At 37.4% G+C, this 15,044-nt stretch overlaps 1 protein-coding gene across 1 annotated transcript; it reads left to right on the forward strand.

The window, feature by feature from the left end:
• The first annotated feature begins 4,533 nt into the window (after positions 1 to 4,533).
• On the forward strand, positions 4,534 to 7,392 carry LOC132624753 (paired amphipathic helix protein Sin3-like 2). The gene is made up of 9 exons (XM_060339481.1): positions 4,534 to 4,586; positions 4,673 to 4,856; positions 4,970 to 5,068; positions 5,154 to 5,364; positions 5,709 to 5,836; positions 6,325 to 6,400; positions 6,498 to 6,583; positions 7,136 to 7,231; positions 7,324 to 7,392. The coding sequence occupies exons 1-9, from the start codon at positions 4,534 to 4,536 to the stop codon at positions 7,390 to 7,392; spliced, it is 1,002 nt and encodes a 333-aa protein (XP_060195464.1).
• The last annotated feature ends 7,652 nt before the right edge of the window (positions 7,393 to 15,044 follow it).

The following is a 15,044-nucleotide window of genomic DNA, read 5'->3' on the forward strand; positions in this document are numbered from 1 at the left end:
TGATCTTAGGATTCCTGTGCCTATAATGTAGAATGATTCGGATGCATTATTGTTATCTCTTGCTTCTTCTTTGAGTGTTAATCTGATATTTTAAATATTTTTTGGATTGTCTATATTTGACCTTATAAAGAGAACTGGTTGTATGATTTTGAAGCAGCCCGAGTTGAAGTTATTTTAATAGTTGACTTGATGTATGCTCCCTTATAACTGTCTACCCTCAAGGCTTAAGGATTACCTACTTTGGACTACTAAGATCTCTTTTTCACTGAATATTAACACCATGGGATCCCTTTTGGATGAGTTGGTCATCAAACTAATTTGACTTGGCTTGTCCTCAGCAGCTGTATACTTCTCCCTTTTGCCTTGCCTATAGCTGCTGCCTACTATTTGTCTTTGCCCTTTCAAAGGAGTATGTGTTTGACTTTGTTACTGCTTGTGTCATTAAGGCCTTTTATGATGTGAAATTCATATGTATGCACTTGTGCATTGTCTCCTGCTCATGCCCACATCCGCTTCTGGAATTATTTCTGAACTCATCTGTTTGTACAATGACTGACTCCATGACTTGTCTAGTCTATTTCCTTTCGTTCGAATGTGATAACTTACCCTGATGCATTCTTACTGTCACACTCAGTTTGTTGCTTGGATTGTGTTTCATCTGGAGTTAATTATTCTCCCTGTACTAGATATGTCATTATGTATCATGGAATAAGTTTTGCATAATCTCTTCCCTTCAAACATGCTGTAACTTGGCTGTTCTCTTTCATCTTGGCTGCTGCATACCCATGCTACTCTATGCTACTGTTTCCTGCTGATTTTTCGGCGTAACACCCCTGCTCCTTTGTGACTTGTTTTCTTATGTGTTTCTATTCCTCTCCTTCATCTTCTGTTTTCTTTTCTCACTTGGGATTTTCACAATACATAGGAGAGAAGTCTTATAATTTGCCTAAAATTGTTCACGGTTGTCGATCAAAATGTTGTCTGTTGGCATTTTAAACTTGTTGTTGGTTCTGGTACTGTTAAAAATCAGAATGGGCAAACTCAGTCTAGCGACTTTAAACTTAGGCAAGTGACCTGTTGAATTTTGCGAATGAAATGTCTGCCATCATGTGTTCCATTGCCTTGTCATATGTACTTGATGTAGATTATCATACTTAGTTGATGTTCTAAAAAAAAAACTATTACATGATAATTCAGTTGATTCATGCCTTGATGAGTGATCTGCTAGATCTAGAAGTTATGTTAATTGGTAGTAACTAAGTCTGCTTGCTAGTTAGATATATGTTTATTTCACCTTTCTTTATTGCTAACTTGGAGAATGTTCTCATGAATATTGCTGAATGTATGCTGGATTTCTATGTTTGATTGTTGCCACACATACAATGCACTGGGTTGGATACTTGTTTAAATGAGACTGTAGAGTATATATTCCTCTTACCTTTACTGGGCAACAATTTATTAGATTATTGTGTTTGGTCCTGTTTGAGTACAATAAGTCGCTAGAATTGATGATAAAATAGTTAATTGGTCTGTTGGGTTAATTGATAATCTGTTGTTAATTGATTCAAGCAGCCACATAAAACATGTGATATTTCCGCATCTGTTTCAGCTTGATATGCTAGATATACTTGTATTGATTACGTATATGTATGTATACGACAGGTATACTTTAGCCAATCCACCCTTATGAATGTGTATACATGAGATATACTTGAATATACGCATTATATACATGATCCACTGATTTGTTCTGAGTGTATGTTTACGTGTTTAATCCCATTCATCGATTATATACTAATCCTTTTATTTTCATTTTTTATGCATGACATCTCGCATACGAGTCCGAGGGACTCGTCATCTCCCGCATTCGGTGTTGGGCCATAGCCCAACGGGATCTTCTTCTCTCTTGTCCAGCCTGCCCACAGCAATAACAACAACAAAAAAAAAAGGACTTTCTGGGCCGAAGCCCAATAACAAAATAGGCTGCCGCAGCAGTCCAAAATGGACTGTTCCATTTGCTCTTCTTTCCTTCTATCTTATTTTTTGTTATGTATTTCTTATTTACCTTGTATGATTAACACTTTATTTTTGCCCTTTTAGTTTATACGAATTATAGAGAATTAGTACGGGTAGTTGTAGAAACAATAAGAAGTCATCTTAAGGAAGAATTATTAATAATTCCATCAGTTTCTTTTTCTTTTTATCTATTTCTAAGATTATTTATACTACTTATAGTATTCACTTATATTACACAATTGATCTTCAAAGACGCAAAGTCGCGAACATCTATTTTGAATTAAGGGTACGTACTATTCTTATTATCTTAGAAAATTTTGAAATGTCACTAAGATGTAAGTATGAACACATGTATACTTTATCAACAACTCTTCAAGTTTGAATCAATCATGCGCATTGAGAAGGAAAAAATCCCTCTTATCTTTACTTTTAAAACAAAATAAGTTAATGTCTTCCCTTTTGAGTTATTTTCAAACATGTTTAAAATATTACACCATCCCACGTTTTTCTTCAATTTATTTTCTTTTATTCAAATTATTATTTTCTACAAGTCTTATTTTAAATAATCATTCTTACACGGCTATTTACCACTTTAGGTATATTTAAAAAATTATTTTTTCTTTTCTATAACATTACATTTACACTTAGCCTAATTAATTATAAGTCCGGTCGGTTAACCATTGTTAATGGGTCTTAAAGGATGCCTAGTACCTTCCCTTTAGACTAATTAAACCCTTACCTAGAATCTTAAGTTTCGCAGACCTTAAACAGAGTTAACTTTAAACATAACTTTAATAAACTCTAGGTGTCCTAATTCACCATAAATAATTAGGTGACGACTCCTTAAAAACAACAAAAAACAGGAATCTCCAATACGTCATACTTCTAACTTTAACCTCCGGGTTAAAATGGGGTGTGACACATGAGTTGTTTTGATTTGTTGAATTTTTGGTACTTTTAAGTAATAAATCACTGACTTTTATGTACATGAGTTGTTTGATTTGTTGAATTCTTGATAATTCTAAGTAACGAATCAGTAACTTTTATGTACATGAGTTGTTTTTATTGGTTGAATTCTAGATAATTCTAAGTAATAAATCAGTGATTTTTATGTACATGAGTTGTTTAGATTTGTTAAGCTTTTGGTAATAAGTAATAAATCAATGATTCTCATATACATGAGTTGTTTTGATTTGTTCAGTTCTTGATAATTCTAAGTATTAAATCAATGATTTTTATGTACATGAGTTGTTTTGATTTGTTTAGCTTTTGGTAATAAGTAATAAATCAATGATTCTCATATACATGAGTTGTTTTGATTTGTTCAGTTCTTGATAATTCTAAGTATTAAATCAATGATTTTTATGTACATGAGTTGTTTTGATTTGTTTAGCTTTTGGTTATAAGTAATAAATCAATGATTCTCATATACATGAGTTGTTTTGATTTGTTCAGTTCTTGATAATTCTAAGTATTAAATCAATGATTTTTATGTACATGGGTTGTTTTGATTCGTTGAAATTCTTGGTATTTCTATAAGTAATAAATCAAATTTTTATGTACATCAGTTGTTTTGATTTGTTGAATTCTCGATAATTCTAAGTAATAGATCAATGATTTTTATGTACATGAGTTGTTTTGATTTGTTAAATTCTTGGTAATTCTAAGTAACAGATAAGTGATTTTTGTGTACATGAGTTATTTTGATTTGTCGGATTCTTGGTAAATCTAAGTAATAAATCAGTGATTTTTTATGTACATGAATTGTTTTTATTTGTCGAATTATTGGTAATTCTAAGTAATAAATCAACGATTTTTGTGTACATGAGTTGTTTTGATTTGTTGAATTCTTGATAATTCTAAGTAATAAATATGTGATTTTTATGTACATGAGTTGTTTTTATTTGTTGAATTCTTGGTAATTCTAAGTAATAAATCAGTGATATTTAGGGTAAAAACAATAGATCAATTGTTTTAATTAACAGTTTCACCAATTTTGAATGCACTAGTCAAAATTTTCACTTTTAGCTCAAACTAAGCATTGGTTTAAGGTGGATGAGAATGTAGCTAATCACACTCATCCACCTAACCCCTACTTATATGTATGTATGTATGTATAAATGTAATAGCATTACTAATGTTGTAACTCTAGTTACCTAAATTTAGTAACATGTGAAGAAATTACTGGTCTTTATTGGAATTTAAGCTCTGATCTCCCATAATTTCATCCACTTCATATACTGTTAGACTACACCCTTCTTTACGCAGCAATGTTATCTGAGTGGCTACTTATGACTGTGGTTATGATGTATATGACTTTTTTCCTCTTGGATGAATCAGTAATGGTCAATCACAAGTTCCTAAAAGTGGTTTGGACAGAGGAGGTGGCAGCCGCAGCCGAAGTCGTAGTCGTAGTGCTGGTAGAGATAGAGCTGGTGCTAGTGATAGTACCCAAAGCTTCCAAGTAGTGATGCATGGTCTTATTTAAAAGAAGTTAAGGACACGTTTTTAAACCAAATGGAGAAGTATCACATGTTTCTTGAGGTTATGACAGACTTTAAGAATCAAAGGTTTGCTACTTTTCCCAGTGGCATCCTTATTACGTTTATACTGATTTGGTGATTTATGTGAGACTTAAATGCACATTTTTTCACAGAATTGATGCTGGTGGTGTCATAGCAAGAGTGAAAGACTTGTTTAAAGGGTATCCTAATTTGATCCTTGGATTCAACACTTTCTTGCCCAATGGCAATAAAATAACCTTCAATGATGATGATGATGATCCTCTGACGAAATCAATTGAGTTTGAACAATCTGTCAGTTTAGTGAAAAAAATAAAGGTTAGATTTATGTTACCTTATATGATTTTAATAACAAAGGTCTACTTTTTTCTTCTTTTTCTTCAGAAAAAAAAAACTTTAGCCCTAACATACTGGCTTATCACTTCTTGCAGAAACGTTTCAGAAATGCTGACCATGTGTATAAATCCTTCATAAACATTTTAGGCATGTTTAGGAAGGAGAATAAGGACATCAAAGAGGTGTACGATGAGGTGATAAAACATTTTTAGTTTGGATACGTAGATATTGTAGACGACCATCATGTTTTTGTTTCTTACTATTTTTCTATATGTGTAGATTGTTGTACTTCTCAATGGCCATTCAGATTTGCTAGATGAGTTGAGTAAATTCTTTCCAGATTCAGCTACTGTCAATCCGTTTCCGCTAAAGTGCTTCCCTCTGGGTAGCACTATTGGTCCTCATGCAGAAATAGACCGTAACATGCACCATCACACCGATGAAAAAAAATCTGTTCATATGGTTAAAGAATTTGGAGGTCCTCATGAAGGTAAAGATGCCCTAAAGTGTGAGTCCATGATTATTATTTTCTGAATACCTATATATGATGTGTTGCATTAGAATCTTCCACCATTAGCCCTATATGGTTTATCACTGATTTGAAGGCCATTTATTAGTTAGTATGTGTTGATTCATGGTAAATTAAAAGCGCTCAATTTTAGATTTCATTCATGCGATGAAACCTAAAGGGTGAGTATTAGTATTATTCTTCGCTAGAAGTTGCTAAATGTTTACGGAATTTCTTAGTAAAGCTCTTGATATATGCCTTAATTTTTAGCATAGTGTTGATGAGGGTTAATAACCTTGTTAATATGTTTTGCTTGATCTTTCCAGATATGTATAACACTTTTTGTGAAAAGGTAAAGGAAAGACTACGAAGTCCAGGTGATTATCGGTCATTCTTAAAATGTCTTCATATTTACAACAAAGGAAAAATTACAAGGAAGGAGTTACAAAGTTTGGTACGTGTCTCATGCATCTAATATATCTTTTTTGCTCCTATAAACAGTAATCTTTGTTTACAACTTTTGGTATCTGTGGTTTGGTTGATGTTCATGCAAAGCATGGCCCATACAAGGGGTACACTGAACGCCAATCCAATTGTGAGAAAAAACTTCTTACAACTACGAACAATACAACAATCTCCGTGAATAGTTGCTTAGTCAGTTCATTTATTATATAGCTTCAATTCAATAATTAAGTAAAGAAAGTTAAAAGACTGAAAAAGCACCATTGGTGTGGGTTCCGCTGGGATAGAGCTTCAATTCTTTTGGTCGATGCTGCAAAATGGTAATGGCGCCTGGGATAGAGCCATTTATGCTAAATATATCCTCACTGAATCATATTTTTACAGAATTTTGTGGTACTAATGTATTTGAAATGATATAGAAGTCGGTCCGGTGGTTTTTGTTTAAGCATCATAGATTTGAAAGCATGCTACTCATATCAGGTTGCTAATATACTTGGACAATATCCTGATCTTATGGAGGGCTTCAATGACTTTATAGATCGTTATGAACGAGTTGGTATGTCCTGAAATTTCATTATGGTAATTGTTGTGTCACATATATATATTTGATTCCATTATGATCGGTTTCTACTTTGCAGTTGTACTTCTTGCAGATGAGAGTAAGGAAGTACGGAATGAGAAGAAGTGTAAAACTGAGGCTCCAACAAAAGAAGCTATCAGCTTTCTGAAGAAAGTAAAGGTTATTCTCTTGCCTTCTTATTTCATGATAAACTTCTACACTTTTTTATTTTTCTTTTGCTAGTTACTATCTAAATGCATTGCAAGTTTATCTCATAAGCGTCTGTCTTATAAAAAGTTAATATAAAGACTAAAAACAAGAAAATGTGTATTTCAAAATGTTACTCCTTTCGAATGTGAACTTAGAGTATTGGAATAAAAATTTGGATACTTTAAAAAGAAATTCATTGCTGCTATTATGTCATCATACGAGTAAATAGTGAAGTTCTTATTAATTAAAAGCTTACCGGATCCAAGGGAATACTGAGGTTCTTTAATTAATTGAAAATGGTTAAATAATGGGCATGTTGTTGGCTTATTAATGAATAAAAGGAAATTATGAACTTTTTAAGCAATATGTAATTATTACGATTTTATCCAACATGAAATGCACTTATGAAGAACAAAAATTTGATCAACATTTCTATTGGAGTCTCGTGCATTTATAATAGTATAGATATAGATAGATAAACCTAAGTAGTAATTTAATTGTTGGGGTTATCACTTCATGCAGGAACATTTCCAAAACGATGATCATGCTTACCAATCCTTCCTAGACATCATAAAGACGTACAAGGAGCCCAGAAGCATCTATGAAGTCTACCGTGAGGTGATTAAATATATTTTAATTTGTATACACACACACATATATATGATCTTCATATTTTTAATTTATCATTATTTCTTTTATTTTATGTGTAGGTTGCCAAACTTCTCAATGACCATCCAGATTTGCTTTCCGAGTTCACTAAATTCTTGCCAGATTCTTAAGTTATTTCCATGCTTAGGCAATATCTTGATCAGTAAACCATCCTCTTTAGTTCCTTATAATGCTATTGCCATGATTAAATCTTGCTAATTATGAGTTGTACTTTATATTCTCAAAGAACTCTCAGGGAGATTGGTTGGTTGCTTTGGAATTCCTTGTCCCGTTTTTTATGAATAGAGATTTTGTATTATTAGCGTTAGTTATTGCTAAATGGTTTATTTAATCATATCATAATATCATATTCCCTTCTAGCAAATCAAGAAAATTTTCATTCATCCTTTTATTTATTTATATTATGTGTGTGTGTGGGTGGGTGGGTGGGGGGGGGGGGGGGGGGAGAGCCATAGAGGGTCCTTATGTAATTAAAAGAGGATAAATTTGTGTTTCCAAATCTTGTACCTGTGGGATAAAACTTGTTCAAAGCAAAGTTGTGACATTTGCCTAACATTTAATAATTTTGCTATAAAAAAAAGTGATAGGCATCGATCTACCTCTTTGATGATGCTCGAATGAGATAATATTTAGTTAGCTATCGAAATAACTAAGAGAATTTTCCTTACTTTGTTAGTTATTGCATTATAGACATGTTTATCATACCGTATTACTTGCGTTTAATCGTATGGGTCTCAAATATCAATTTATTAGAGCGAGATATTCTCTGCTGTTAGCCAAAAACAATCATAAAGTGAAACAACTAATTTGTTTTCGTGTAGATAACAACATAAGAAAATAATTTGCGACTCAAATAGTCCACGTATCATGCAGTATCATGCACTATATACTAGTCTAATATATATTTACACATAATCATTTTAACCTTATAAATAATTTAGTTTTCTAGGGAAGCAATTCGGATTAACCCTTTTGCATCCTCTAATTTCCGCTAATGTGTGTGAGTTTCTGGATGAGATTGAATAAAAGGAATTCAACTTATATAAATGTAACAACCCTCCCGGTCGTTATGGGAAAATCTAGGATCACCCTACCAAATAGAACCTTCCCAAGGGTAGAATGAGCTAATAGAAACTCGAATGTATAAGTCTAAAAACTGAAAACTTGCTTTGTGTGTGATTATTGTTTGATTGTGTTGAGTCCATTGGGGGTGACGTAGGAAATTAGACCTCCGTTGGGAATTCAGAGGCCATGGTGAGTCCGTATGGTTTTTTTATATCAATGTGCATGTTTTGTTTGTGTTTGTGAGGCCACGGATGAAGTGTTGGGTGGTAGAGTTGAAAAATTATGAAATTAGCGAGCCTACTGGCTCAAGGGTACCGCTGCGGCGGGCTTCTCCCCACCGCGGTAATCTGGGATTTGGAGCGGGCACTGGAACGCTGCAGCAGGACCGCTGCAGCGGGACCAGGCTCGCCACAGCGGAGGGTTGGTTTTGGTTTGGTTCGAATAGCGAGACCGCTACAGCGACGGCTGGACCGCCGCAGCGGTCAATGGGGATAGAATCTCGATTTTTAAACACTTAGTTCCGAATTCTTTGTTCATAAAACTCTAAAACAGTTTCCCAGAAGTACCTAGGGCGAAATTCTAAGCTAGGGCATGAATATCCTTGAGAGGTAAGTCTCAACCATTCCTTCCATCATTACGCTTTCATCTCTATTATTATCATCCCTTTTATGGGTCTACAATGGTGAATTGGGAATAGTAACCCTAGAACTTAATAGATTTTCAATAGTTGGTGGGTTATGAATATTATTGTGTATTATTCATGTAATATCTTGGGTTATCACTTTCTAGTCAAGAATTGAACCATTAGAGACATGAACTAAGTGAATTGAGACTTAGGGTTTCATAAAAATGGTAGCTTGACCAAAGAAACTATTTGTAAGAGGTAATTTGATTAAATAGCCTTGTAAATTGATAGTTCGTGGTTGTAAGGCCAATGTTAGATTGATTTACACCTAGTAATAATCCAACCATTAGACGGGGGTAAGGTGGAAGGGTGTTCATTGAATTGATATTATTGACTAGAGTAATTGTGACTTATTTAGCATCTTAATTGCTAGACTTTGAGCGTTCCGAGGCTTTACGGAAGGGAAAAGCTATAGCGGAGTAATCTACATTGTTCCAGTTCTACAGTTGAGGTAGGTTACGGTCTACTTGAGTTAGACTTTGATTAGTTGATTGTATACGTTGTGAAATTGATAGAAGAAAGCATGTCTTGTCTTCAAGCATAATGTGTGTGGTTGAAATTCCTATATGCTATTGATTAGTGATTATGTGGGCTTAGTGGCACCATTTGATATGTTGGGACCTACAGGTTGATGATGTTGTGGTGAGAAGTGATCTTCTTGGTGAAATTGAGATACAAAATGATAAATCGATTATTGAAAGCGATGTGACAATAAATATGTATACATATGAAAAGGCTTATTTGATTGGGGGTGAGGATGAGACCTAGATATGAACAGGCACATTTGATCGGGGGTGAGGATGTGGCCTAGTTGTAAGCTCGGGTCCGACGAGTGAATCTGGAACTGGTGGTACGTGGACACCATGGGTCCTCTACAGGTCATGACTACCGGGCAATGACTCCAGTTAGCATGTGTTTACAGCGTGTATTTGGTCGTTGTTGGTAGACTTATTTCTGTTAGTTTGCTTCCGTTGACTTGATTTGATATCATTGGGTGACTTGCTTGTTACTATCATTGGTTGACTTGTTGTTGGGCTATTTGATTATGTGTTGTTGATTGGTCTGTCTATTTTATTGATTTTATGATTTATGCATGAAACTAATCTTAATCAGCCTATGACATCTACCGGTATATAGTGTTTGTACAGATACTACCTTGCTGCATTTTTTCGAGTGCAAATTGTGATCCAGAGACTGCTACCCGACCTCATATTTAGCGTTGAGGCCACTTGCTGATAGATTGAGGGTGATCTTTTATCCATGCCAAGCCCCCCGAAGATCTTCTTTTTCTAATGTCTATTTCCATTCCAGACATTGATGGTTAATTATTTCAGACAATATACATTCCTTAGACATGTTTTGGATTAGAATCCTTGTACGGTGACTTTCGGATTTTGGGGTTGTAATAGTTAGGACTTCCGCATTTACGTTATTATTTTATGGCATGACTAAATTTTGATTTATCTGGTGCTTGAATGGCTATAAACTGATTGAATTGGTTAATATAAAAAATGAACTTGAATGAGTAGATGGTTAGGATTATTGGCTCGCCCACTAGGGGTTAGTGTGGGAGCCTGTCATGGTGGATTGGGTCGTGACAATAAACCAAATAACCAATAGTTGCCCGATGTATCACCGGTCAAATTATTGTATGAATATATTATTTATTTTATTTTATTTTATACAAATTCTATTATAAGTATATTACACTAAGAAACAAGATAACAAGTGAAATCTCGTTAAAATAATCTCTAACAAGACATATTGGAATTCATCATAATTAATATTCTTTAACATAGTTCACGTATCGCGCGAGTGCTAGTCATAACTAATAGAGTCCGGAACCAAAATGCCCCCAAAAACATTTTGAACCAAAATACCCCAATAAAAAAAAGTTATCAAAGTACCCATAGCGCAGTATTTTACTGCGCTATAGCACTAATGGAGACGGAGCGGTTAAGTGCTATAGCGCAGTATTTTACTGTGTTATAGAATTTTTTTTTCCCAATAACGCAGTAAAATACTGCGTTATATAAACAGTACAAAAACAAAAATTGGCCAACTTTATTTTTTGCAACACTTAGTGTTATTTTCCATACTTTGACCAATAATTAGTCGTGTGTCAAGACTCCGAAACGTCAATATTTTATATAGAACCTGATATTTTTTTCTGCTTACAATAATGTAGGCCCAATACATCAAGGATACGTAGACGTTCGGATCGTCATTTTAGGGGTTGAAAAGGTGCCCCAAGTAAGTTTTGTTTGATAAAACTTAGTGTTTTTTATAACGCAGTAAAAAAAAATCTATAACGCAGTAAAATACTGCGCTATGGGTACTTTGGTAACTTTTTTTTTGTTGGGGTATTTTGGTTCAAAATGTTTTTTTTGGGGGCATTTTGGTTCTTGACTCTAACTAATATGAGGTAACTTTTTTTTTTTTTGCGCTACCATGAATAGTCATTAAGAAATTTAAAATATCTACGAGAAAACTAAAAAAAAAAAAAAGAAATAAAAGACAATTTTATCAAGGCATAGGAGTTATAGCCAGACAAAACAGATGAATTTATGGTCATGTATTGTGTTTGCTTGGGGGTATAACGTATTAATTATAGTTTTCATTAAAATTGTTGGTTTTGTATACGGTAAAAACCGGATATGAGTCAATCCGGAGAAACTATGGATCGGAGGAAGAAAAGGGCCGGGAGTTCGCACGAGGGGCATCACACCTTTCCGGATAAGCGCTTTAGTCGAAGCTGAGCAGAGGCGCCATTTGGCCCGGTCTCTATGCCACCGATGGTTCGGGGACTCTTCCCGAGGGTTCATCACCGTTGATCCGGACAGCCGTTTGTCCGTGTATCCGTTGGTCTGTTATGACCGTTGTTGAAGCGCATCAGTGGTGTCACATCATGGTCAGCTACCAACTATGCGTGTGTCAGACGACGCCGTTAGTCCAATCCCACCAAATCCGTGCAGGGGCTGTCCTTTTTATTGCTATTTTATTAATTCATATTGTATGAGGCCCACGGGCTCACTGCTATAAATAGGGTATATCCTCCTCCCTTAAGGGGGTTGACTCTTCTTACTTTCCAAGAACATTTGTAGTAGAAGAATTCTTATATACAAATTCTTTCATCATTTAATTCGGCCAAGGCCGCCTGTTATTGTTATTATTGCATTTCATCCATCAAGTATCATACATTGCTCACAAACCTTTGTATCGCTAGCCAACTGTCGTCATTAGCCGTTCTACCCAGGAACCTTCAAATATTTTGTTTTCTTTGTCTAGCACACATCAAGAACAGAGCACATATCCTATACCCACCTATAAATTTAATTGATTACCCGAATCCGGGGTAAACAATTTGGCGCCCACCGTGGGGCGAGGATAATAGTGGTCTTTGGCCTTGATTTCTACCATATTCATCAAAGCCAAAAGCGTCCGTACCCATCTCTGTGAAAACGGTCCAAATGGCTGACGTCGAACAATCCGGTCATGTCAATAATACCGAGATTGTGGCGGAAAACGAAGGGAGCGGACTGCGGGCATTGCCGAACCCCGTTGATTCAAGGGAAGGACTCAACCGGCAAAATGCCGTAGATCAAGAGAACGCCGTCCCACCGGCCACCGATCCCCTAAACACTCACCATTCCGTTACATTGTCCCGGGATAGGGGCCGGAGAGAACCGGACGCACCAAATGATGGCATTAACTTGCGTTTAATCTTTGAAATGTTGCAGGAACAAAGGGCGGCAATCGCCGAGCAAAGATTAGCAATTGCCCAACTGCAGAGCGGAAAGGGTGAAGCTGGGCCTGAAAAGGCTAAGGGTACAGTGGAAATCGGAAGGAACGAGCCACGGGCGGTCGAGAGTAATGATTCTGGAGCCGGTTCCTCCACCGAGGTTCTGAAGATGCTCGAAACTTTGGCGTAGCGAGTGGATTCCACCGAAAAGAGGGTCGAGACGTACAACTCTCGGGTGGATCAGATACTGGGGGCTCCACCTTTGCTAAAAGGGCTAAACTCAAAAAGGTATATTCAAAGGCCTTTTCCTCCGAGTGCGGCCCCCAAGTTGATCCCGAAGAGATTTAAGATGCCGGATGTTCAGAAATACGACGGCACCACGGACCCGCATGAGCACGTGACCTCATACACCTGTGCTATAAAGGGCAATGATATGGAAGAAGATGAGATAGAGTCGGTATTGTTGAAAAAATTTGGAGAGACTCTATCGAAGGGGGCATTGACGTGGTACGACCATCTACCCGAGCATTCGATCACTTCTTTTGAAATGCTCGCCGATGCCTTCGTAAAAGCCCATGCCGGTGCCATAAAGGTGCAGGCCCGTAAGGCTGATATTTTCCGGATAACCCAAAGGGACGACGAGCTATTGCGGGAGTTCGTCACCCGGTTCCAGAGAGAACGGATGGAACTCCCCCCGGTGCCAGAAGAGTGGGCCGCGCAGGCTTTCACAAAGGGTCTCAACATGCTAAGTTCGGTGGCTTCGGCAAAATTGAAAGAAAGTTTGCTAGAATACGAGGTCGTAACATGGGCTGACGTCCACAATCGGTATGAGTCGAAGATTCGGGTGGAGGACGATCAATTCGAGCTCCCACCGGTAAGGATCAAAGTAAATAGAGGTTTCGAGGCACCAAGGAAGGGATACGAAACGAAGTCCGAATCATCGAAAGAGAGGTTTCGGCCATATCCCCATTCAGAGAGACAAAATTTCAGGTCGGAAAAATTAATCGATAGTCCAAGCCATTTCTCTGGACGGGGCAGCAAGCGGGTTGAACGCCCGTCGAACAGTCGGGGACTCTCGTTTAGGAGCGATGCCAGAAGTTCCGCCAGTAATAAAGTTTCGCCAAAAATTTCGGAGTACAACTTCAACGTTAGTACTTCGGGACTTGTCTCGGCTATTGGACGTGTCCCCGATGTAAGATGGCCTAAACCATTGAGGTCGGACCCGGGTCAGTGGGATCCAAGCGTAGTGTGTGAATGTCACGGAACCCACGGTCATAGAACCTAAGATTGCCGCCAATTGAGAGAAGAGGTAGCCCGGTTATTGAAAAATGGTCACCTCCGAGATCTGCTGAGCGAGCGGGCCAAAAATCATTATAAGGAAAGAGAATCTTATCAAAGGCCCGAACCTGTCGAACCCCAACATACGATCAACATGATAGTGGGGGGCATTGACGCCCCTAGAGGGCCGGTAAAGAAGCGGACGAATATTTCTATTGTTCGTGAAAAGCGCACTCGAGATCATTCGACCGAGGGATCTATCTTCTTTAATGACGAAGACGCGGAGGGCATCATCCAACCCCACAATGATGCGTTGGTAATTTCTATACTTGTCTTTAAAACTAAGGTCAAATGTATTTTGGTTGACCCAGGTAGCTCGGCCAACATCATCCGATGGAGAGTGGTTGAACAGCTGGGACTGCTCGGTCAGATCGTACCAGTGGCCCGAGTATTAAGCGGGTTCAATATGGCAAGTGAAACCACGAAGGGGGAGATCTCGTTGCCCGTAAACGTGGATTGCACCATTCAACAAACGATGTTCTATGTGATCGAAGGGGACATGAAATATAACGCGTTATTCGACAGACCCTGGATACATGGTATGAAGGCAGTTCCTTCAACACTGCATCAGTTGCTGAAATTCCCCACTCCGGAGGGGGTGAAAACCATCCGGGGCGAGCAGCCCGCAGCAAAGGAAATGTTCGCAGTAGATGAGGCAGCTCCCCGGCCCGAGAAGCCGGCTCAGGAAGAGAAGGGTACAACCGGAGGGGAGGTCCCCCAATAGCAACTAAAGTATACTGGACCGGATCAAGTGCACGAGGAGGACGACTTCGGGATGCCCAGATCCTTTGTCATGCCGGATGATTCGGACGCGACCAAGTCAACCGTGGAGGAGCTGGAGCAGATCATCTTGTTCGAGTTCTTACTGGACAGAAAGGTATACCTGGGCACAGGGCTCACCCCGGAGCTCAGGCGTAAATTAATTGAATTTC

The sequence above is a fragment of the Lycium barbarum genome, chromosome 12, assembly GCF_019175385.1.
Source record: "Lycium barbarum isolate Lr01 chromosome 12, ASM1917538v2, whole genome shotgun sequence".
Lineage (NCBI taxonomy): Eukaryota > Viridiplantae > Streptophyta > Magnoliopsida > Solanales > Solanaceae > Lycium > Lycium barbarum.